General features: G+C 45.4%; 1 protein-coding gene across 4 annotated transcripts in view; it reads left to right on the top strand.

Moving 5' to 3' along the window:
* The window catches only part of kcnc1a (potassium voltage-gated channel, Shaw-related subfamily, member 1a), a 57,307-nt gene that overhangs the window by 15,349 nt on the left and 15,172 nt on the right, over positions 1–26,786 (top strand). For all 4 annotated transcript variants that reach the window (XM_067400761.1, XM_067400759.1, XM_067400760.1 and 1 more), the window contains exon 2: positions 24,711–25,641. In XM_067400761.1, the coding sequence (XP_067256862.1) occupies positions 24,711–25,641 (931 nt within the window). The remainder of the gene's footprint in view (positions 1–24,710; positions 25,642–26,786) is intronic.

Here is a 26,786-nt window from a genome sequence, read left to right as displayed (position 1 = left end):
TTTAGTTGTATCTGTATGTCATTTAATGCCAACAACAACCATTCTCTTGCTTTTATTTACATGTAATGTATTGTTTACTATGTCAAATGATTAAATGACCTTTCTTTTTCTTTGTTGTTGCTTAGTGATTTTTGCGTTCTTTAGCTACGGCAGTTGACAGTTTACTTCCGGTCGTTGTTGCCGTTCCATCCACAGCTGTTGCTTAAAGTCCCTATTGCTTCAGTAAAGCGTCAGTAAGCTTTGAGGTGAAATATCTGCACCACTAGTGACACCAAGCAGAATTGTAAAAATATCTATATTTTTATATTTTAAAAAATGCAATTATCAAGTTTTTTTTTTTTTTTTTTAATGCGGATGCAAAAAACGTAAGAGATTTGATGAGCCCCTTGCTGGCCGAAAACAAATAAATGCATCAATCAATGTGTTCAGCATTTTTATTTTCTACATAACAAATTAAATGCAGCCAGGTAATCAGGAGTTACAATAAGTCATGTCAAAATCACTTTTTCACAGACTGAGACAAGAAACGGTAAACGTGATTTCACCAAGTACAACATGTTACTTGATCAACACCTTTGTTGATACTGGAACAACATTCCAATCAACCAATCAGATTTGAGGGACAAGTTTACCATTTATATCATGTTTAGGCTTACAACCTGAGTTAGGTGCTTCCACAACAGTGTTATTCACCTATCATTTCCCTCTGATTTTAGGGATAAGTTATGGGTAGGGTTAGGTTTGAGGTTTGGGAAAAGGTTAGGACTACATTTTCGGATAGGAATGTTGTTCCAGGATCAACAAAATGTGTTGATCCAGGAACATGTCTTATTTGGCAAAATCACGGTGACCGACAAGAAACAGAGACAGGAAATTAGTTTGTGATTTTGCATCCTGCTTCTGTTTGCATACTTTTTAAACAACAAAGCACATTTGCACTTAGTAGCGGTGGGTTTCACTCTTGGATCAATATCCAGAGCTTTTAAAAAGACAGGGTGTATCCCTGTATACTGCACACAATGAGCAAGAACAGGCATCTTTACACACTTACAAATTAAATTCTGTATTGACCTTTGGTAGCCCCACCCCTTTTCAGTGCTACATTCTGTCTTCTGGTTTGTATTTCCACAGCATGAAGGTAAGATCTTACACCTTTATGAATGAACCTCTCCTATTAAAATCTTCCCGCCTTTAAACATTACAATGCTCATGATAACTTTCGTAAACTCTACAATAAGTAAATCCACTTCACCAGCTAATTACAGTACTCTTCGACAGCGATGTCATAGAATTATACAGTGCTACCGCAAAAATGAAAGTTAAAAGACAAAATTCTGAAGATGGCACTCGCTTCTTTCTCTGGCGCATAAGGTCTGTAAAGACGCAATGCTGCATCTGTAGGTGTACCAAAGCAAGCATCTGACTCACTTCATGACCTAGTATTAGAGGCAGCTCAAATGATAATTTCACCCCATTCAAATATGTAATCCAACCCCAAATTCACGCTATTGGTTGAGCCAGTGTTCTTTCATCCCCAGCAGGTCACTCAAACAAATAAATTACAATTCTGATTGATGTAGAAATTTCACACTTCACCTTTAAGCATGTACATATCATACAGTAATACTCCTTTCATATTCAAAAGTATATTTCGAACCACTCTGCTGCTAGCCATGAATACAGAAAACCCAACAAACACAGAGAAATCAACAAACCAGATGAAAGAGTGTCAGTTAACCACTGTTTGAGGAAGTCAAGGGAGAGGATGTGTTTACATTTTGAGAGCAGAGTGTTGGTTTGGGTGTTGCTGTGAATAAAAGAGTGTGAAAAAGGCTGAGCTATAATGGCGGCCTTTACGGCTGTAAAAAATTACAGTTGAGGTTTGTGATGGAGTCTGTTTAAATAAACTGCTGTCAGTTCTAGCATCTACAATGGGCTTCTTGACAGTTAGTTTGAAGTTGATGAAGTTGATTGTGGTTGCTAAATTAGTGGAATGTCTTACTGCATCTCAGCCATTTCTAATGCGCAATGGATGAGGATAAAGAGGTTAGCCATTCTTAAATATTTGAATGAATTGTTAAATATTTGAAGAGATGAATTGCTACCTCTCACTCCTTCAAGAATGGCCAGCACCATGTTTTCCATTAATCTCCCTTCAGTGGAGAGGGCCACTTATTTCTGCTTTGAGTAGAGGAACTTCATTGTACATTAATGGCATAACAGTGTAATGTATATTTAACAGCCCTTCTCCTATCTGTACACGTCATCTTCACTGACCAGGCAAACTGGGCAATCTGAGGCTTGAGTGGAATATATTTATGAATTACTGCAAGCTAATGGAATTTTGTTGTGTGGATTCATGTCAAGCATTGATAAAACACATACACAGGAAGTTTGTGTTAACATGGTCCACAGCCACTTGCCTGTGAGTGTTTTTATTTTCTGTTAAAATATTTAACATACATAATTTAGAGAAATGTGGTTTGCAAACATAGCATAGTTTGAAAAGGCTGTCCATGGTTAAATGTGCTTATGAAATATTAACTGATAGATACACGTGTAACACGGTTAGTAGATGTGGGAAGAAGGAGGTGGGAACCGGCGAAACTTCAAAACTTTAATATAAAATAAACAAAGAACAAAACGAAAGTAATGCCGGCAGACCCTCGCGGACGTCTGCCGGCCACACAAACATAATAAAACATAAAATAATATCCAGGCCTGGTCCTCTCTCGTCCTTCACTGTAGTCGCACCTCCTTTTATGCTCCCGGAGCTCCTCCGTGAGGGACTCAAGGCCGGTGCGCCTCCCAGGTGAAGCTCATTAACACTCGCGCCACTGGCCTCGCGCCGTTCCCTCACGGCTCTCACCCGCCCTGGTCGCCACATACCCCCATCGCCCCTCGCAGGCCGGGGGGTACTCCCGAGATTGCGCTTTACTCCCCCCCGGGGCCTGTCTCGGCGGCCGCAGCACCTGGGGGTAAGGACAGACGAGACGAGAGAAAGGAGACGGAAGCAAGGTGAGCGACAGGACGAGAGAGGGGAGAGAGGAAAAAGAAAGAGAAAAAAAAAAATCTTGGTCCGGTTCCCCGACACACTGCCGCTCCGTCCTCAGACTGCCAAGAGGCTCTTCTTCGCGGTGCCATGCAGTGACACTGGACGCTCGGTGGACAGCCCGATCCTCGACCGCCTCGATGGCTCCTCCGACTGAGGGCAGCCGGCAGCGAGTCCCCCGTTCCCTGCTCCTCCTCTTTATGGCGGATGGCAGCAGGCTCCGGCCCTCAGCGAACGGCGGCGACTCCTCTGCTCCCTCTTGGACGGCAGCCACCCCACCTCGTCCCAGGGGCACGGCCTCGAGCTCTCCGTCCCACCTGTCACTGGGCTCCAGCACCACCGCCTCGGGCAGCCTCTCGCGGTCTTCACACTCCCGCGCTGCCCGAACTCCGCAGCACCGCGATCCCCCTCAGCAGCGAGGGCTCTCCGACAGCATGTCCCTCCTTCCTCCCGGGTTTCGGCACCAATGTAACACGGTTAGTAGATGTGGGAAGAAGGAGGCGGGAACCGGCGAACATTCAACAAAACTTTAATATAAAATAAACAAAGAACAAAACGAAAATAATGCCGGCAGACCCTCGCGGACGTCTGCCGGCCACACAAACATAATAAAACATAAAATAATATCCAGGCCTGGTCCTCTCTCGTCCTTCACTAGTCGCTCCTCCTTTTATGCTCCTGGAGCTCCTCTGTGAGGGACTCAAGGCCGGTGCGCCTCCCAGGTGGAGCTCATTAACACTCGCGCCACCGGCCTCGCGCCGTTCCCTCACGGCTCTCGCTCTGGTCGCCACAACGTGCTTATGAAGAAGATAGAGACTGGATTTGGCAAAAACACAAAAGTAAAAGATAAGGAAATGTTAACTGCCATTTCCTATAATAACCCTATAGTTTTGTCTAATGCTTACTGAGCTTCAGAAATTAATGAGGGCTTGGGACAAAATGCCCCACCATTAAAAAAGTATGATTGATTGATTGATTAATTGTTACATAATTTTTTATGTATATACATTTTTAGGACAGGCTAATTACTTAAAATTAAAATATTCATAATACATTCAAAAATGAATTCATTACCCTTAACCTTTGTGCTGTTAAAAGCATCTCAGGTTATGTATGTAACCATGGTTCCTTGAGAGGGAACAAAACGCTGAGTCCAAAGTGCTGTGGGAACGCCTCTGTGTGATTGCGTCGTGAAGCACATGTGAAATCAGTCCAATGGCGTGACAGAACGTCATAGGCAGGTGACGTCATGACCTGGAAACTATAAAGCACCCTTGAAACCACAAGTGTTATCTTCTGATAGGTCAAAGCAAGTTGGTCACAGGCATGCTGTGAGTATGGCAATGTGACGCAGTGTCTCGTTCCCTCTCAGGGAACCATGGTTACATACATAACCTGAGGGAACTCAAGGGAACTCGTGCTGCGTCCAAAGCACTGTGGAAACGTGATTCCCATGCAGCCATAGTACCAAGAGCCTGTCTGTGTGAAATGGTGTGCGCACACTAAGACAAGAGCACCCATGACACCAGGGTCGAGGCCAAATCCAGGTTATAAACCTCACAAATGTGTGCGGCAAGGACCAACCTGCAGCATCTCACACTTCTTGAAGGGAAACTGAAAGCAAAGCCTTAGAAGCAGTCTTGGACCATAAGAGGTGAAGGTTGGCCGGCCGACTTAAGTGATATAGCGTCAACTATCCACTTACTCAAAGTCTGCTTAGATGCAGGGTACCCTTTCCGCTGGCACCCGAAACACACAAATAATTGTTCTGTTTTATGCCACAGGGCAGCTCTGTGGACGTAAGCATCTAAGGCCCTAACTAGGCAAAGGAGATTTAGTTTCTCCTGGTTTGTGAAATGGAGTCGGACAAAAGGCCTCAGAGTGCCATGGAGGAAGCGAGTTATCCATGGATGTCTCCCAATTGAAGTACCATCTAAAGGAGTGTGGTAAGCAGCCATATACACCTTCAAGGTGGACGGGGATGACTCTGCAGAAAATTGGTCTTGCAAGAACTCCAGTACTGTACCAGCTGGGCAGTTACCTGGGTCCAGCATAGGACTCCTGCACCATGAAGTGAAAACATTCCACTTTAGGGCATACAGCCTACTCGTGGAGGGAGCTCTGGAATGGAGTATGGCCTCTATAATCTCGGTTGAGAGACCTGAACCTACGAGCTGGGCCCCCTCAGAGGCGAAGCCCACAGTTTCTGCTCCTGCCATGGGTGAAGAAGTGAACCCCCCGCAGGCTTGACAGAACTACCCCCTGAGGGCACGGAGAGGAGACAGGCATCGTATAATGAGGTGTAATCTGACTCAACCCGGAGGGGACTGCCCTTAGAAGCCCAGCACATCTGGCATCAGGGCTTCTTTGCCGAAGCCATCTTTGCAATAAGGACGCCCTCAGATTCACCCTATCAAGAGAAGATTGTGTGAGCGCCCACCTTAGGTGGCAACGTTCACTTTTTGCTGCATCCTGTGAGAGGAGCTTGCTATCGGCTGGGGCTGCTCCCGACCAGCAGACCCAGAGATCTTTCTGCAGGTCAGCTTGATAAGCTTGCAAGATAGACATCGTGTACAAGCCCACGGCTGCCTGACCTGCTGCCGAAAAAGCTTTGCCCACTAAAGCCGACGTTGTTCTGACCGGCTTTCAGTTACGATGCTGACTCGGGAGAGAAAGCTACAAATGTCTTTTCTACCTGAGGCATCGCCCCATAACCATAGTATTTTAGACCCACTAAGTTTGAACACATGATATTAAACTGGCCTCCTCCATGATCTCGATACCTCAGTTTAGAGATCGGTAAAAAAGACAAGCCCCCTCGAGGGCTGCCTGAGCATGTTCTGCTCCCAAGCAAACAACACAAAGATTGTGTGTATCCCCACCCATGATGAAATGAGGGCAAGGAGGAACACAGTGTTTAATTGTTGTTTGTTCACCATAATAACTGTCTATATATAATGTAACTGATATAGACATAGACAACACCAAATAAGAAACGCAGTTTCACAGAGAGCGCTTGCTGAAGACAGAAGCTAACACTGTTTGTTTCAAGTGTGCTTTATAGTTTCCTGGTCATGACGTCATGACGTTTCCTATGACATTCCATCTCGCCAATGGACTGATTTCACATGTGCTTCATGACGCAATCGTGCAGAGGCATTCCCACAGCGCTTTGGACGCAGCACAAGTTCCCTTTAAAGGGAACCCTATCACACTCGTGGTGTTCCAGGTTAAAAATGACCGTCCTTATCACCAAATATTGGATGCAATCTTTTTGTCCGCTTGTTTTCATTCAGTTAGGACAGGTTTTGTATTTATTTTTGGAATTGATTGATAGTAGGCTTTATTTATCTGAGCTTATGTACCTGAGTGAAAAAAAGAGGGTTTTTTTTTGAGTGAAAAATTGTTTTTTGAGGATAATTTTGTCAATTAATAATTGACCCAATTTGACCCTTGGCCGGGAGTTTGATTGACAAGCGATCTAACCAATCAGAACGCCGCATCCACCATTTTGTCCGACAAAGCAGCCAGTAGTTAGAAGATTAACCTTGGTGGAGTTATGCTGCGTTCACACCACCATGTATTTACCGGAATCTTGAAATGACAACACGTGACATTATATTCGGAGCTGTTCATGTCTTTTTGGTCCTTGGACTGGGAATTATGCATTTCCATGGCACCACTATCAACGCCTAAATGAATCTAGAGCGGTCAAGTGGTACAGCGGCCACGTGGTACATCTGGGAGCTTTCAGAAACCTCCCAGCTTACAAGCTGTAATTACAAGCTCTACGAGGACGTGAACGCTTTTTACAAGCTAGAATCTCGTAACTACAGGAATTACAAGGCCGCATGAAAAATGAAAAATTGTGTATATTGACGTCTTTCCGCGTTTGAAACAACATTCATTCTCATGAATAGGCCATACTCCATTCCAGAGATGATCGGTTAACGAGCCTGTTGAGCTGAGGCGCTACAGCAATCTATCACGACCATGGTCACGACACATTAAAGAGCCACAAAACATTTTTTATTGTTTGAATTTCTTTAATAACTACACAGTTTGAAAGCTGGGACTTATCATAAGTAACCTGCTCTGTCTTGTCTGTCAATGTGTTGTCAGTATCCTCTTTGCTCTGCAATGTATTTTACACTGCGTGTGGTGTGACAGCGCCACGGTTTGTCGGACAAAGCAACAGTAACTAAGGGGGGCGGGTCTTTGCGAAGGGTCAATTATCACACTAATGTGCTTTAATGTTTAAACAGGAAATTTGTTTTGAAATGGTTTTATTTTGTTTTTATTTATTACAAAATGGCAAAAAGGACAGCCTTTTCAAACTATGCTATGTTTGCAAACCACATTTCTCTAAATTATGTATGTTAAATATTTTAACAGAAAATAAAAACACTCACAGGCAAGTGGCTGTGGACCATGTTAACACAAACTTCCTGTGTATGTGTTTTATCAATGCTTGACATTGAATCCACACAACAAAATTCCATTAGCTTGCAGTAATTCATAAATATATTCCACTCAAGCCTCAGATTGCCCAGTTTGCCTGGTCAGTGAAGATGACGTGTACAGATAGGAGAAGGGCTGTTAAATATACATTACACTGTTATGCCATTAATGTACAATGAAGTTCCTCTACTCAAAGCAGAAATAAGTGGCCCTCTCCACTGATGGGAGATTAATGGAAAACATGGTGCTGGCCATTCTTGAAGGAGCGAGAGGTAGCAATTCATCTCTTCAAATATTTGTCATCGCCCCCAGTGATGAAACATTGACATTTCGAAACACTTATGACGTAACGAAGCCTTATTTGTTGAAATCACGTGACTTTGGCAGTTTGATACACGCTCCGAACCATTGATTTGAAACAAAAGATTCGGAAAGCTGCAAAGCTTCATGATGCAGTGTTTTGAAATCGCCCATCACTAGATATTGTTGAATAAAGTTTTTTTTTTTGGTCCAAGAAACGTATTCTCATCACTTCATAACATTAAGATTGAACCACTGTAGTCACATCAACCGTTTTATGTCTTTAGTAGCTTTCTGGCCATTGAAAGTATAAATTAACTTGCTGTCAATGGACGCCTCACTGAGCCATCGGATTTTATCAAAAATATCTTAATTTGTGTTAAAAGGTCTTAAGGGTGTGGAACGACATGAGGGTGAGTAATTAATGATAGAATTTTCATTTTTGGGTGAACTAACCCTTTAAGTTCTAAGGTTGCACCAGCCCCTGATTTGTGAGGACTGACAGAAAAGCACTGAGCTTGAGTTGAGATGCAGATAATAACATTTTTTAATTATTATTAGTAAATATTAAAAATATATACTAGGGTGTGGAAATGGCTAATAAGCCAATAAGTGCTACTCTGCAGCATCTACTACAGTGATAATTTATTCTTTTTTATTTCTAAATAAGTGTTTGTTTTACATCATGAAATTAGTTTTACAAATGGGGACAAACTATTAAGTATGAACAAATAATGTTTTGGACATCACATTAAAAAAAAAAACATTCAAACTGGGCAATATTTAAAGCTTTGAAGTGCTAGGAAAAGTTGTGTGAAGCACTTAAAAGCACTTGAAAACATTAGACCATTTCTGCCACAAGTTCTTTCTGTTAGTGTCTGTTAGTTTCTCGTGGTTTCCAGATTACATGTGCACTGGGAATTCACCACAGAATTAATTTAAACCACAGATATTAGATCAGCTATCAGATATCATATCAGATCAAACAGTCTCCACACAGTGTGGTTTAACAGAGAATTCTGTGACGAATGTGAACGCTTCTCACAAGATTTCACAGCGATGAAATTAATTCTGCGGTGAATTCATGCAGTTTCTTCTCAGCGCATGTGTAGAAATGTTGTTATGTGATCAAGATCGGCCCACTGCTCTCAATTCCAGTCACACCGCGTTGTCTATTATTGGTCCGAGCTGCAGCTCAAACATGCATGTTGCGATGATGCGAAATCCTAGAGGGACTGATGTACATATGTGAACATGAACATGATGAACACGCTTTATTTTCAATGGCCGGTCATTTTTGACCAATTTCAGCTCAGATCAATGAGGCCTACGATCAATCAGTTTCAAAAATAAATACAAAACCTGTCCTAATTTAAAGAAAACAACTTGACAAAAAGATTGAATCCAATATTTGGTGATAAAGTAGCATAACAAGTGACTCATAAGCTATTTTTGTAGGCCGGTCATTTTTGACGTGGAACACCAAAAGTGACTTTATGCCTTTTTGTAATCAATAAAAACCAAAATAAAAACATTTCAAAACACATTTCCTGCTTAAATATTAAAGCACACTAGTGTGATAAACAATGATCATTTTTTCATAATTTTTCTTTAAAATTGACAAAATTATCCACAAAAAACACTTTTTTCACTCAAAAACTGAGGTACATGAGCTCAGATAAATAAGGCCTATGATCGATCAATTCCAAAAATAAAAATAAAACTTGTCCTAATTGAAAGAAAACAAGTTGACAAAAAGACTGAATTCAATATAGTGATAATGTAGCATAAGGAGAGATTTATAAGCAATGTTTTGAAGGCTGGTCATTTTTGACCGGGAACACCACACAAGTGTTACAATCTGGGGAAAACCCACAAAAAATTACAAAAATTATCAATATTTTTTTTTTTTAAAGTTGTTAGACTCTGGGTGAGTAAATCAGTAAATTTTAGTCCAATGTGATAACATGAACTACCATTTTTGGGTATGGGAAAGTTCCTAAACGTAATTTAGGGAGGAGCAAGCCCATCTAATCTTCCAATCAACAGCCAGAGTATATAAGCAGCTGCTTACCTCTCTTAGAGTCTCAGCTGTTTCAGCATCCCTCCACCTCCCCAAACTCCACCTTCATTTCAGGTACCTTGCCCTATGTAATCACATCCTATATTTATTCACTGGGGGGGTGTATCAGAGCTCGAGTTGAAGATGCTTCATCAAGCCCCCCAGCAAGCCAAATTAGCTAAACTAATACCCTAAAGATTATATGGGCAAACAAACTCGTTAAATGAGGGTTAATCCCTAAATTTACTCTCCTAATGCCATTCTTTGCAAAGCATGCTGGGAACTGCTGATCTACTACCCAGTTGAATGTGAAAGTGACATGTGAAAGCCAAGTATGGTAACCCCTACTCGGAATTCGTCCTCTGCAATTAACCTATTCAAGTTAGTGCACACACATTAGGAGTAGTGAACACACACACACTACAAACCATTGACACACACCCAACCCCGGAGCAGTGAGCAGCCATTTTGCTGTGGTGCCCTGGGAGCGATTGGGTGTTAAGTGCCTTGCTCAAGGTCACCTCAGTCATTTCCTTCGGGTTACCAGTCTGACTCTCTAGCCCAGGGGTGGGGAACGTTGAGAACCTGCAGAGTTTAGCTCCAAACCTTTTTACACACATCTGAAGCTAATCAAGGTCTTCAGGATTTGGTGTTTTCAGCTGTTTTCAGGGTTGGAGCTAAACTCTGCAGGACAGTGGAACTCCGAGATCAACATTCCCCACACTGCTATAGCCATTAGGCCACAACTTAAACTTGGTTCTTCATGATTAAAACACAATGCTTTAACCACTGAGCTAGTCAACTAGTTATGATTCATGTAGTCCCAATACAAATGGATTAAGTAAACTTTGGTTTTAAGTAGGTGGATTGAACATAAAGAGATCAAGTTGTAACAAATTTTTCAAAAATCGTGTTGGTGTGTTTTTGGTATTTTTAGGAAAGCAAGAAACCAACTTTGCCACCAGCTCCTTTATAATTAATACAGATGGTCATAAACAGGTAGGAATTAACTAGAAGTTCCCAACTCTTTTCTGTCAAGCCCCAGTGGGACATTATTATTCAAAAATCAAAGCACAGCAGCGGCAACACTCATAGCCATGTACAAAAACCCCCAATAGCCAGGCCCTCCCCATAGACGCAAAACACATGAATCCACAAATACAGACGCAGTCCCAAATGTGGGTGCACTGTGTTAGGCAGTGTTTGGTTACATAAGAGAACGTGACAAGCTTTCATCTCCAGGAAGAGAGGTACAACCATAGAATGAGAGCAGGTGATGTAAGGGAGAAGAGGGAGGATTTTGTGCTATTTCTGAGACACTTGAATGAGACACTTTCCTTCTCTTTCACTCCGTCTCTCCCTCTTGCACCCTCTCCATTTTTGCCCATGCAGTGCAGCAGAAAAGCTTTGGAAAAGGGATCACTTTGAACTTTTCATCTAATCTTTTACTCACATCATCTTTGTCTGCAAAATGAATGAATTAATGAATGAATGAGGCATTTTATATAGCACTTTCATATGTACTACTGTACACCCAAAGCGCATTACAATCATATCGGGGTCTCTCCTCATCCACCACCAGTGTGTGCATCATCCACTTGGATGATGCGACAACAGCCACAGTACAATGGCACCAGTGCAATCACCACACACCAGCTGCAGGTGGAGAGGAGAGAGAGAGTGATAGAGCCAATTCAATGGATGGGGATTATTAGGTGGCCATGATTGGTAAGTGCCAATGGAGGGAATTTGGCCAGGACAAGGTTACACTCAAGTGCCATGGGATTTTTAATGACCACAGAGAGTCAGGACCTCGGTTTAATGTGTCAATCGAAGGACAGTGCTTGTTACAGCACAGTGTCCCCATCAATATAATGGGGCATTAAGACCCACACAGACCATAGGGTGAGCACCCCCTGGCAAAACAAAGATGACGTGACTTGAAGATGATTTGTCTGAGTGTGTATTTTATTGTATTACTCCAATTTGTTTATTGTAGTGATTTTAACTTTCATTTTTATTACAGCAATAAAATAACTGCTTGTTTCACGTGGGCTGAGTGAGTGCATACAAAAATAAGACAGCTACTCTGCCATTTGCCTAAATGAAGCAAAAAGAAAGAAGTTCATATATATTTTTAAAAGTGCAAGTGTTCAACATACATGGTGTTCAGCATTTTAATCAGACACAATTCATCCATTGTGTGTTTTGTTGAGGTAGAGAGTTTCGGGTAACTAGTCTTTAATCTTTTGATGACAGTTTGGGAGTAACATGACTCTCAACCCAAACAGTCCAGCAGGGGTAATTCATCTGTTTGTATAGAAAGAGAATATAATCAATATCCCGGGTAAACAATTGTGCTGACAAAGCCATTTAACATGGACATGGACTGGTCATCAAGATTCAGCCACCTGTCAGCCCCACAGAAATTGATTTCTAATGTTTTAATGGCCATTGTGTTGCTGAATTATAACTGCTAATGAGAAATTATAGTAATTCAGAAATTCTTGCCTGAGATTTTAACCTTTTTTTTTATATTATGTAGAAAACAGTTGTGCTGTAAATTATGATATTGATTCTTTGATAAATAGAAAATGCAAAAACAATTCTTTCACAACATGTATTTGCCAAATAAACTATTAATTTCTTTCAAATAAATAAAAGCACTTAATAAATTTCCTGGAAACTACAGCCTGATGTGAAAAAGAAATACAAGTGACATTATGGGCTAATTTATAATGCAAGCAAATTTAAATTTCAGTGTTTAGAAAACTCAATGCCCATCATAAGACTTGAGCTTTATGTTACAGGGCTAATGTCAGTCAGGGGTCAAAGGTCATCATTAGGGCTAGTTTTTCCCTCCTTTGATGTTTGTCTGCTGCTATGCACTGCACCATAACATAACACGTGACTCATTACTGAGATCCTTCTGCTGAGCTGTGGTATTGCTCTATTGAGTTTCATCTCTGAGATTGGAAGTGTTGCTCAAGCATGTGGTCTTGGTGTAAGACTTTATGCGTGGGCCTTGCTGTAGGAGGTTTGCACAAGGCCATGTTATGCGGACCATTCTGCTCACCTGTAAAGAAATGTAAGGACACGCTAACAGGCGGAGAACGTACTCGGTTACTAACGTAACCTCGGTTCCCTGAGATACGGAACGAGTACTGCGTATGGGGAAAGGTCTCCCTTTTTCCCCGCTGCTGAAGCCTTTTTCAATAACGCAGTGTAACTGCACCGTCATTGGTTCACTCATAGACAAGTTGTTGAACCAATGGCGGCGCGGCATAGCTGCGCGGCCTATGGCGACAAAGCGCGCGAATATTCCCGCCGAAATGGGCGGGGTATAGGGCTATATAAGCAGGCGTTTCGCCATAGGATTTCAGTGTCAATCGACTGAAGCGACGACCCTGAGCCGCAGCCTCGTGGCACGGCAAGTGACGCAGTACTCGTTCCGTATCTCAGGGAACCGAGGTTACGTTAGTAACCGAGTACGTTCCCTTTCGATACTTCACTCGTACTGCGTAGGGGGGACGAATTCAACCACGCCGTGCCACGGCTGGGAACGATATAGCTTGCATTTGGCCACCCAGAGGGGGGCAAAAAGGACAAGCGGAGGCAAAGCCTAACCGAACCCATGGTTACACTGAAGGAAGATACTTCCTATGGTGGCGTGAAGCGGGACCTGTTGGAAGCCGCTAATCACACCGACAGGACCCGAGCTTGTAAGGTCGGGACATCGAGGTGATAGAACCTGACAAAGGTGGACGGCGAAGACCAGCCGGCCGCCTCACAGATGTCTTGGATGGAAACTCCGTTGGACCAAGCCCACGAGGAAGCCATTCCTCTAGTGGAGTGGGCCCTGACTCCTATGGGGCAATTGGTGCCCAGTGAGGAGTAGCACAGGTTAATAGCATCCACTATCCAACGGGAAATGCGTTGTTTCGAGACCGGAGACCCTTTGGTGCGGCCGCCAAAACAAACAAAGAGCTGATCCGACAGTCTGAAAGACTGTGATCGGTCTATGTAGGTCCTCAATGCCCTGACTGGGCAGAGTAGCTGCAGCTCTGGTTCGTCCGCCGAGGGAGGAAGAGCAGAGAGCGAGATGACCTGAGCTCTCGGAGTTGAGAGCACTTTAGGAGACGTAGCCATGCCTAGGTTTCAGAACGACCTTAGAGTCACCAGGCCCGAATTCGAGGCATGCAGGGTTCACAGAGAGGGCCTGCAAATCGCCAACACGCTTTACCGATGCTAGTGCTTAGTAGCAGAGCGGTTTTTAGTGTTAGGGGCCTGAGGTCGGCTGAACCCATTGGTTCAAATGGGGCTCCTTTCAAGGCCCTGAGGACCAACGAGAGGTCCCAGGAGGGAATAGTGAGAGGGCGAGGAGGATTCAAACGCCTAGCACCTCTCAAAAAACGGATCACGAGCCCGTTTCGTCCCACCGATTGGCCAGCAATAGGAGCGTGGAACGCTGCAATGGCTGCTACGTAAACCTTAAGCGTGGAAGGGGAGCGCCCCATTTCCAAGCGTTCTTGGAGGAAAGACAGTATGGAAGATACGTCACTCTCCACAGGGTCTATGTTGCGTGTTGAACACCAATCAACAAAGACTGACCACTTCTGGTCGTAGAGGCGCCTCGTAGATGGGGCTCTAGCCTGAGAAATGGTATTTAGGACGTCCTCGGGGAGGCTAGTCGGCTCCCATCGAGGGACCAGAGGTGCAGAGCCCAGAGCTGCGGCTGTGGGTGCCAGATTGTTCTGTTTGCCTGAGAGAGGAGGTCCCGTCTCAGGGGAATCGGCCACGGGGCTCTTAGAGAGAGCCTGAATAGCTCTGAGGACCAAACCTGGTTCCTCCAGAGCGGGGCCACCAGAAGGACTCTGTGCTGGTCTTCTCTGATACGCCTGATGACCTGGGGGATCAGTGCGATCGGAGGAAAGCATAAAGGAGCGTGCTGGGCCATGTGTGGGCCAGAGCATCTACTTCCTTCGAGAAAAATGTTGGGCAATGAGAGTTGTCTTCTGAGGCGAAGAGGTCTACCTCTGCCTTCCCGAAGAACTCCCAGATCGTGAGGACCACTTGGGGGTGGAGCATCCACTCGTCGGAGGGGATGTTGCTCCGTGACAACATGTCCGCACCCAGATTGTTCCTGCCAGGAACATGAGTCGCTCTGAGCGACTGAAGCCTCGGAAGAGCCCATTCCAGCAGTCGTTTCGCCAGAGCGCATAAGCGGCTGGACGAAAGACCGCCTTGGTGGTTCAGGTATGACACCACCGTCATACTGTCTGACCGAACTAGAACATGACGTCCCGTCAAGTAAGCCTGAAAGAACTGAAGGGCTTTCATCACTGCTAGCATCTCTAGACAGTTGATGTGTAGATGGCTTTCCCTCGTGGCTCCACGAGCCGAAGGCCGGTCTGCCCTCGCACACAGCGCCCCAGCCCAAGTTGGAGGCGTCTGTTGAAGCACCGTCCTCCGTGAGACCGCCTGTAAGGGGACTCCGCGTTGGAACCATACTGGATCCATCCAAGGTTTCAGGGCTAGAAGACAGGCCCGATTGACCTTGAGACATAGGCGGCCGTGCCGCCATGCGCTGGGAGGAACCCGGAACTTCAACCAGTACTGAAGAGGCCGCATCCGAAGAAGGCCTAGCTGCAGCACCGGGAGGCGGAAGCCATCAGCCCTAGCAGCCTCTGTAAAAACTTCAGAGGGAGATAGGCTTTGTTCGTGACAGATGCCGTGAGCTGCTGAATTGCCAGGGCGCGCTCTGGCGAGACTACTGCCGTCATACGGACCGAGTCGAAAACTGCTCCCAGAAACGAAATTCGTTGAGTGGGGCATAGCGAGCTCTTGGCTAAGTTGACCCTGAGACCCAGGCATTGTAGATGGCTGAGGAGCACGGATCTGTGGCGTTCCAGCTCGTCTCGCGAACGGGCTAAGATGAGCCAGTCGTCGAGGTAATTCAGAACCCGGATTCCCATCTGTCTCCAGAGGGGATAGCGCCGCGTCCATGCACTTGGTGAAAGTGCGGGGAGCCAGAGACAGCCCGAAGGGCAGGACCGTATATTGGTATGCCACCCCTTCGTATGCGAATCTCAAGAATCGTCTGTGACGGGGGGCTATCTGGATGTGAAAATACGCATCCTTCAGGTCCAGCGAAACAGAACCAGTCCTCGGGGCAAATGTGCGCGAGGATCTGCTTCAGCGTCAGCATTTTGAACTTCCGTCTCATGAGGGAGTGATTCAAAAGCCTGAGGTCTATGATGGGTCTGAGACCGCCATCCTTTTGGGGACCAGAAAGTAGCGGCTGTAAAAGCCTGTCTCGCTCTCTGACGGAGGAACCATTTCCACAGCTCCTTTTTCCAGCAACGACATGACTTCAGCCCGGAGGACATGAGCGTCGTCCGGATTGACCGATGTTTGAAGCACCCCGGCGAAGCGGGGGGCCGTCGTGCAAACTGGAGCGAGTAGCCCTGGTTTACGATCCCCATGACCCATTCTGACACATCGGGGATGGCCTGCCAGGCCTCGGCCCGAGTGGCTAGGGGTTGAATAATGTTGGGTGACAGACCGCCGTTGAGAGGGTCGTACACCGCGAGGGGTGGAAGAGGAAATTTGCTCTTTTTGTGATGAGGTAAAAATTTGTCCGCCGTGAAAACGGCGTTTTGGGCGCAACAGGTGTGGGCCCAGCTGTCACTGGAGTATGTTTCCCACGCCCGGAAATAAACGAGGCGGAGAAGTACCCGTGGGAGCTTTTGGGGTGGTCCGGTCGTAACGGGACGGTCCCCCATCCTCTTCCTGTCCGACGAATCAGGACGACTTCGGAGGCACCGGGTCCAGCACAATCCTGGGCCGGGGTCCCTGGCGCCTCGGGAAGGGAGGGCGCTTCGCAGGCGCGGCGCTGGCGATGCTCCTGGGCGGCGCTGCCTGTGTTGCAGGTGGGGCTGGTTTGTTCTGCTGAGCCGGCGCAGTCCTGGGGCGGCTAGACGCAGAAGCGGAGCTGGAGCGCTTAGGCAAGAAATGCCTCATAGCCTGAGACGATTTCTGCGCGGCAGTAAAGCGCTCAGTGAAGCCATCCACTGCAGGCCCGAAGAGACCAGAAGGCGAGACCGGGGCGTCTAAGAAGGCCGTCTTGTCTAGGTCTTTGATCTCCGTTATTTTGGTTGAGCCACAGGTGGCGCTCCAACACGACCAGGCTGGCCATGGAACGACCGATGGTCTGGGCCGTAGCCTTCGTAGCTCGCAGGGCAAGATCCGTGGCGCTGCGGAGATCTTTGAAGGCTGGCGCGTCGATTCCAGACTCATCCAGAGAGCGGAGGAGTTTGGCCTGGAATGCTTGAAATATGGCCATGGTGTGGAGCGCAGAGGCAGCTTGGCCCGCCGAGGTGTAAGCCCGTCCAGCCAGAGTAGAGGTGGTCCGACAGGGCTTGGAAGGAAGGGCCCTCTTCGTCTTCCAACCCACAGCCGCGGGAGGACAGAGGTGAGCAGCCACCGCTTCATCTAGGGGTGGCAAGCGCTCGTATCCCTTCTCCTCGGCGCCGTCGACGGCGGTGAGGGCGGAGCGGTGCGTAGTGTGGAGGCGGGCAGAGTAAGAGGAGCGCGCCACGACTTCGTCAGCTCTTCGTGGACCTCAGGAAAGAAGGGCGCTGAACGCTGGCGAGGTGCTTGGCGGCGGCCTGGCAGAAACCATTCGTCCAGGCGGCTGCGAGACGGCTCCTCTGGAGGGGCCCACTCGAGGTCCAGCTCTTCAACGGCTCTAGACAGGATGCGGAAGAGCTCGGCATCCATGCCCTGGCCATGCTCGATGGGTTCCAAGGGAGGCGGTGGAGCGGGGTCTTCCGGCTCGCCAGCCCATCCTTCCGCTTCGGAAGCCGCAAGAGACATGGAGTCGTCTTGTTCGTCGTCTGTTCCCCCGAATGAGACGAGGTCACTCGCTTCTGCGGAGGGACGCTGCTCAGGGCGAGAGAACAGAACTGGAGAGAGTTCCCTGGGAGGAGAGGGCGAGGCACGCGGGGGCTGGGCCGGCGTGAGCTCGCTCAACTCCTGGCGCTGAGTCGCTCTACCCCGCTGTCTTTTCCTCGCCGGACCGCGGGAGGAAGGGGAACGGGAGGGCGCGAGCGGCGAGATCGCCCTCAGTGAAGAAGGCGACCCGCGAGCGCAGGGAAGCGAGACTCGCCACACTCGCAGTGCGGGCATGAGTCTCCAGCGGCGCGCCGTCTGCGTGGGGCTTGCCCAGGCAAGCGACACACTCGCTGTGTCCATCGTCGTCGTGCAGGGGGCCCTGCAAGTACCACATGAGTGGCGGGGCATCGTGAGACGCCGCTGCCGTGAAAACGGCAATTGGGTGGCTCTTTTAGAGCGGCGAGCGCCGCGGAAGCACCTAAAGCGCAGAAAACCGCTGGAAATCGCTCTTTTAGAGCGGCGTTTAAGCAACGGATGAAGCTCTCAGGCGGCGCGCCGGATGGCGGCAGGGGACGCACAGGAAGCGGCCGGAAGCGGGGAAGCGGGAGGCGGCGGCTCGGCGACGGCGCTAGAAGCTGCAGTCCGCGAGGGCGCCGGCGCTTTCTTCCACCGGCGAGTCCAGGCGAGTCCGCTGCGGGAGCCTCTTCAGACGGCGGCGAGAGCAGAAGGCGGCGAGCTTCTTCGGCTTCAGGCGGAGATCAGCGAAGAGAAGTAGATGTCGTCGCTGAAGGAGAAAACACTGAAATCCTATGGCGAAACGCCTGCTTATATAGCCCTATACCCCGCCCATTTCGGCGGGAATATTCGCGCGCTTTGTCGCCATAGGCCGCGCAGCTATGCCGCGCCGCCATTGGTTCAACAACTTGTCTATGAGTGAACCAATGACGGTGCAGTTACACTGCGTTATTGAAAAAGGCTTCAGCAGCGGGGAAAAAGGGAGACCTTTCCCCATACGCAGTACGAGTGAAGTATCGAAAGGGAACTCATTTGCTTCAAATATATCAAATATGCTATGTAAAATAAAAAGTTTGAGAGGACAGCTTAAGGATATATTCTTGAGGTTATTTTTAACAGTAGAAATCAAATGTGCATGGTCAAAACGTTCCTTTAATTATCAAGAAATTTATTTGGGAATAATAAAATTTTGCTTGGATACACAATACAGTGTATGATAGCATACATTTTGTTAACTTGGTGAGCTTATATTTTGTAAACTCAGTTCACCATCACCTTTCAGAGAAGAGCAATGGAGTAACAGTCCATATTTATTTAGCCGTGGGACTACTAGACTAATAGGGCATAAAAGATGCAATAAAACAAAGAAACAGAGAAGTGACATATCATATTGCTATTTTCACTGTAGTGTGCAGTATAGCATAGTGAGTGAACAAGTGAGAGGGTGTGAGTGAAAGAAAAAGTGATTCAGGTCCCATGATCTGTCTGTTATTATCAGTTATTTGTTTATTGTTCCTTCATTGTGCTCATCACAACACTTCTAAAGCATCTTTGAGATCCTGAAATTACTGCTAGTATCTTTCTTGCTTAGTTTTATCATCGCTGGTTTTGTTTAGATGGTTGGATACATTGTTTCCAACTTGTATATAGAAAACATCTGTGTTACCGTTGTACCCCCATTCCCTGAAGGAGGGTACCGAGACAGTGACTGATGAATTCGGAAATTGCCTGAGAGCCCCAATCACCTTTGAGTAGTAACAAAACAAGCCAATGCAGATTGGCAAGTGACATCTGCATGGCAGCCGCTCCCCTGCATCCGGGTATATAAGGCAACATGCAGATACTCAAATTAAGTTTTCCCTCCTTCAGGGAATGGGGGTTACAATAGTAACCCAGATGTTCCCTTTCAGTCAGTCACGTTTGACATTCTGTCCACAGGGAAGTAACATGTGGAAAATACTCATATGGATCGACAAGGGCAGTACTAAATATGTAAGATCCCGCCTATGCAGGGGTGGAGTCAATACCGTAACATAGATGGCTGAGTGAACTCTGCCAAGGGAAAGACAAGCGGTCACCAACCGGGAAGCCGTACCGTGGAATACACATATGGGGTCACCCAGAGGGGGGAACAACAACATATGGGCATCTAGTCTAATACAGGGGGTGATTAACCGGGCATAACACACAAGTACTAGACCAGTGGTTCCCCAAGTGGGGGTCGCGAGACAGCGAGGGAGGGGTCGCGAGATGATTTCCAGAAATAAAAATAAAAAAACATTTTTAAATGATTAGAAATGGCATATTTTATCAATAATTGTAACAAAAAACTAAAAAAAGTAGTTAAACCATGCAAATAAAAAAGCCATCAACCTTTCGATTTTCCTTCCTCTCAACCGTGACTCCTGAGGTGATTATGTCAGATTAACGGCATATTAGCAACAGCATCAGTTGCAGCAGGTCAATTTACAGCACCATGTTAAACATTCAGACATGTGCACGTAGGTAATTCTTTAGGCTTTAAGCTTTGGATATTATTTTTTTCGAAATGAAACGTTGGTTATTATCGACCAAAAAAGACAACGCAGGGAGGCCAGCAGAGGAGAGCAGAGAAGCACCACCGTCATGTCTTTGCAGTACATAATATGCAGTACACGCTATTGTGTTTTCACATATGCCGCGTTTGCAGTGCGCAACTGATCCATGGCTGTATATCACAAACACAACATTTACTTATTTTTATTTCAAATCCAAAAGTTGTTACTGAACATGGCGTGTCAGCTTTGCAATTCTTTTTGATGTCACGTTTAAACGCACTACATTTAAATGTTTTATTCATTTCATTACTTTATATTAATATTAATATTAATATTAATATTAATATTAATATTTATATTATATATATTATATTGCTCATGCAAGTGGCAAAACATTTAAACATAAGATTTATGTTTATGTAAAAACAAATAAAACTTAAAATAGACAAAAACAGGCAACTCTCGTCTCTTCTTTCCTTTAAAATCTTTTTACAAGAAATCCCTCAGGTCATAAAGAACTTTGTTTTTCCACCTTCATGAAGAGACGAGTGCTATCGTTTATGTCTCCTTGTTCACCTAAATGCCAGGTAAGGTGCCATTTTCCTTGCTTTACCCAAAGCAAAAAAAGCCATGTGTAAACTGTGTAACAGAGACTTTAAATTATATGCATCTATGGTGACATTACTATTTTATTCGTGTCAATGTTTATTTTAATGCAAACAATGCACTATCATTTTAATTCAGTACTGTGCAGTACAGCAAAAATAGACTCAGCGTGGAAACGATCGCTGCACTGCTGCAGACACACCGCTCCTGGAACGCACTGCCGGACTGCATCCGCGTGCAGTGTGAACGCTCTAATCCGTTAATATAGGCACAGAAAAAAAATGCGCACTGCAAACAGAGTATGTGTGAAACAGGCGTTAGTGCATGTGCGCCATTGCGCACAATGTTTCTATACTTTAACCACCTCCGAGGATAGTGGGGGTCGCGAGTCACTGGCATTGTTATTTTGGGGGTTGTGGGCTGAAAAGTTTGGGAACCCCTGTACTAGACATGGCGTAAAATGCCTCCACCACATCTGACTGCTGAGGATTCTGGAGGAACTCTCCAGGGTTCACCAGCCAGGGAAGTCAACATAAGCGCTCATTCTCATCCTGAGTGGGGAATGGCGCAGCAAGCGAGACACAGATCCATCCTTCCTGCACATTACCTGTTTGTACACAACACACTGGGAAAACAATGGCTCCACTCTGAGATTGTAGAATCTCGCAAATGTTTTAGGTATCGCTCAGCCTGCAGCTCTATATATGTCTGCCAGAGAGGTGCTGTGTGCCAACGCCCAGAAGGAAGCAACACTTCCTGTTGAGTGAGCTCCCACTCCAAGGGGGCACGTGATTGGTACACCAAGACAATGGCATCCACTATCCAGTTGGCCAACCTCTGTTTGGAGACAGCCTTTCACCACCTGGTCTCTGAAAGAGGTGGTGGGAATTTTGGGCATGTATCCAGGCCGGGTTCTCGTGATGATGTGAAAGTCAGCCAGCCCGATTTACTTTGTTGACCGAAAATGCCTTCAGGTGCTCCACTCTATTGATGGATGTGAGCGCAGTTAGGAACGCTGTCTTAAGGGACAGGATCTTTATGTCCACTGACTGTAAAGGCAAAAAGGGAGCTCTCTGCAGGGCTGTCAAGACCAGAGAGAGATCTCAAGAGGTGAGGAGGTTTGGCCAAGGAGAGTTCAGTCTCCTGGCACCTCTCAGGAACCTGACCACCAAGTCGTGTTTCCCCAAAGACTTACTGTCTACTGCATAGTAATATGCAGCAATAGTGGCAACATACACTTTCGGGTGGATGGAGACAGCTTTCACTCCAACCTATCTTGCAAAAAATAAAGCACAACATTGATTGGGCATCTACGGGGTCTTCCATACGGGAAGAAAACCAAGCAACAAAGAGGTTCCACTTCAAAGTGTAAAGGCGCCTTGTTGAGGGGACTCTCGCTGAACTACCCCTGGAGGTAGGTGCCTTGATGTATGCAACAGTATATGTGTTATCGGTATGGACCTGCACATGTTTGCCCCACAGCAATGGCAGAAACTGGCGGAGGGCAAGTTGTTCTGCTAGCAACTTGAGGAAACTGATATGCCACTGCAGACGAGGTCCTGTCCAGGAGCCCGCTGCTGCTTGCCAACTGCATACAGCATTCCAGCCCGTAGAACAGCAAGGTCCGACCACGGACTGAACGTATGGCGACAGATTGGAGTGATTTCCACTCAATGTGTGCCACAGTGCCGTGCCCATCTCAGGACAAGGTCATGAAGCCAGAGCTGAAGCAGTCTCATATGAAGCAATTCGAATGGTGTGACCATGGCTGCAGATGCCATATGCCCCAGGAGCCTCTGAAACAGTTCTTGTGGAACCGCTGTCCTGCCTCTGAACAAATTCAAGCAGTTCAGCACTGACTGGGCTCGCTCATTCATGAGGCATGCTGTCATGTTGACTGAGTCCAATTCCACACCAAGAAAAGAGATTCTCTGCACAGGGAGAGTTTGCTCTTTTCCCAGTTAACCTGAAGCCCCAAACGCCTGATATGACTGAGCACCAGGTCCCTGTGTTTGCATAGCTGATTTCACAACTGGGCCAGTATGAGCCAGTTTTTGAGATAGTTGAGGATGCGAATGCCTACCTCCTTTAACAGGGTAAGCTTGTTAAGCCTCCGCAATCTTCGTGAAGATGTGGGGTGACAGGGATAGCCCGAAGGGGAGGACCTTGTACTGACATACACTGTGTGGTCTGTGGAATCGAGACATGAAAGTATGCATCCTTCAGGCCAATCGCTGCAAACCAATCTTGGTTGCGAATGCACGTGATAATGCGTTTTTGCATCAAAATCTTGAACGGGAGCTTGTGAAGGGCCTGGTTCAAGACTCGCAGATCCAAGATCGGTCGTAACCCACCGTCTTTCTTGGGCGCAATAAACTATGGGCTGTAAAACCCTGGACTCATGTCGGCTGGAGGGACCGGCTCTATCACGTCCTTTGTCAGTAGGACTGCAATCTCCACATGCAGGACAAGAGCAGCTCCCTCCATCTCTGGGTTGCCGCTTGGACATTGCGGAGGGCTCAATGTTGGAGCCTAGGTGAAGGCTGCTGCTGAGGCTGCAACAGAGTGGAGGAAGAGGCCGCAGGGGGATGCCCTGCGATAAGCAGTGTCACAGAATTGAAGTGTTTTTTTCCTGGCTAACATTGCTATAACAATAAACACATAGGACCTACATATTATAAAACATAAAACTTTTTTCTTTTTTTAATAAATGTACCTTTGATTTTTATATCTGTTTTGTCATAAATGGATGGAGTTTGGGTTCCTTGCCGCTGTCGCCTTTAGCTTGCTTAGTTGGGGACACTTGACATTTGATATTCAATAGTATTCTTGACATTTATTCAACAGTGCTTTGATCTGCCTGCATTGACACTATTATTTAAGAGCTGCTGTGCAGCCAAATTATGTACCAGTTATCAATGTAAAGCTGCTTTGACACAATCTGCATTGTAAAAAGTGCTATATAAATAAAGGTGACTTGACTTGACTTGACTTATATGAATAGAATTGACAATCATATCAAAATCATAATAGACCCAACAGAGGACCACTTCTATCTATTAATTTGCTTTTCCTTAGCTTGGTTTGAGAGTGTTTTTTCAATAGATGTCAGGATGCCAGACTGAGCTTTTCAGTAATCTTTTGACAATAAGCAGAATTACAGGTTCAGTAAGTAAATTAATAATTTTTTGACAGAAATGACATTTATACTGTTACAAAATATGTATTTAAATTAAATTTAAATTTTGAACAAATCCTGAAAAAAAAGTTTTCACAAGATAAGCAGCACAATTGTTTTCAATGTTGAGAATAATAAATGTTTCTTGAGCACCAAATCAGCATATTAGAATGATATCTGAAGAATCATGACACTGAAGACTGCTGAAAATTCAGCTGTGCCATTACAGGAATAAATTACATATTAAAGTATATTCAAATAGAAACTTCTAATTATTTTAAATTGTAATAATATTGCACAATGTTACTGTTTTGACTATTTTTGCAGACTTGAGAGACTTATTTCAAAAACATTTTTAAAAATCTTACCAACCTCAAAGCCCCTATCAGACACCTTTGGCTAGTATATGTCTGTCAGCTCTAAGCTAAAAAATAAAACCATCTATTCAAATCAATTAGTGTTGTGTGGCACTGACAGTGGTCATAACCAGTAAAGGTATAGTATGTACACTCCTGCCTCTTTGGGAAGTTGTTTTTGGATGCAAACTAAAGTTTTTTTAAATTAACATTATGTTTTTCCATTCTCTCTCTTTCTCTGCTGCAGTGGGTGGCATTTGCCTCGCTGTTCTTCATACTGGTTTCCATAACCACATTCTGCCTGGAGACACACGAGGCCTTCAATCCCATCATTAACCGCACATCTATTAACCCTCATGACAACAGCTCCAAGTTTCACCTGGAGACAGAGACGGTGGTCTACCTAACCTACATCGAGGGAGTGTGTGTGGTGTGGTTCACCTTTGAGTTCCTCATGCGTGTCACCTTCTGTCCAGACAAAAAGAAATTCATCAAAAACACCCTAAACATCATAGACTTTGTGGCCATCCTGCCATTTTACCTGGAGGTGGGCCTGAGCGGGCTGTCTGGTTCCGAAGCAAAGGACGTTTTGGGTTTCCTCAGAGTAGTGCGATTTGTTCGGATCCTCCGAATCTTCAAGCTGACGCGACACTTTGTGGGTCTGCGTGTACTGGGACACACTCTCCGCGCCAGCACCAATGAGTTCCTCCTGCTTATCATCTTTCTTGCACTCGGAGTGCTCATCTTTGCCACCATGATCTACTACGCCGAGCGAATCGGTGCCAATCCCAATGACCCTCGTGCCAGCGAGCACACCCACTTCAAAAACATCCCAATTGGCTTCTGGTGGGCTGTTGTGACTATGACCACATTGGGCTACGGAGACATGTATCCTCAGACTTGGTCAGGCATGTTGGTTGGTGCTTTGTGTGCTCTGGCGGGTGTATTAACCATTGCCATGCCTGTGCCTGTCATCGTCAATAACTTTGGGATGTACTACTCTCTAGCCATGGCTAAGCAGAAGCTACCAAAGAAAAAGAACAAGCATATTCCCCGTGCCCCCCAGCTTGGCTCACCAAATTACTGTAAGTCTGCTATGAACTCACCCCACCACAGTCCACAAAGTGAGCATTGCGCTCTCGCTGCCCAGGAGGAGATTTTAGAAATGAACAGAGCAGGTAGGACACTTGTTTTAGTAATATCCTTCTGAATTAATATCATAGAGCACATTTAAGCACAGAAATTAGATTTAACTCACCTTTTCTTCCCTTCCACCTCACCATGTTTCTAGACCAGCCTGAAATCACACATGTAACCTGTTTTCAAAATCTCTCATTTGGGAATCGTTCAAATACAGCTCAACCATCTGGAGACATTATAAAATCTCATTGCACTGCATTCTATTCAGCCTCTTTACAAAGATGCGCAAAGAAACAAACAGTCTTCACTATGGTTGCATAACGACCAATACCCCGTGCAACATTTTGCATATCTATATGTTTTTCCATTAGACTCCTGTGAGGATCAATTATATTCACCTAGACAAACAGGAGCACACTCATTCAACAGCTTGCTTTTGTTTTTGTCCATCAGATTGCCCTAATTACATATTATTTAAATGTCATTATGCAATATTTTTTGTTTGCTTCTGTGACATTAAGCATGTTTGACTGCTATGGTTAACTAAATAGCAACTAAATAGCTGAATGGTTTTAAGCAAGTGAAAATTCCACAGAAGAATATAGTAGGGCTGCAACAACTAATCTGTAATAAAAACACAACAATGAATTTCGTTATCGAATAGTTTAGTTTGTGTCGCACATTTAAAAGGTGGCAGAGTGAGCTGCTATATGAAAAGTGCACATCCAAAGCAGGAACTTAAATGGTTCAAAGCTCATAAGCAGTTTCAGGTGGGTTGCCCTGTCAGGTGCTTATGCTGTTTAACCACTTGAGAGGTGTTTTCCCCAGTGCATAACCTTTTACTAGAGCATCTAAGTGCTATTTTCGTATCTGTACTAGATATATTTATATTTCTATAAAAGTGTGCCCAGACAGCGAGTCTCAATGTAGACACAGTTTTTTAAATAATGTAATGTTTATATTTTAAAACTTTTCCATGCACTTAATGTATAACCTATAGCTTGCATTTTTACATTTATATTTGTGTTTGTAGCCTAGTTAATAGCCTTTTAGAGGAGGACAGGAATGTGGATTAACATGTTTGTTTTTGTTTTTTCTCAATATAAACAGTAAGCATTATAATCAGAAATACTTTGTTAATGTTCACCACTGATGGATACTGATTTTAATGCTATGGTACTAT

Source organism: Chanodichthys erythropterus, chromosome 11 (assembly GCF_024489055.1).
Source record: "Chanodichthys erythropterus isolate Z2021 chromosome 11, ASM2448905v1, whole genome shotgun sequence".
Classification (NCBI taxonomy): Eukaryota; Metazoa; Chordata; class Actinopteri; order Cypriniformes; family Xenocyprididae; genus Chanodichthys; species Chanodichthys erythropterus.
The sequence above is the reverse complement of the archived record's forward strand: the minus strand, read 5'-3'. Positions and strand labels throughout refer to the sequence as shown.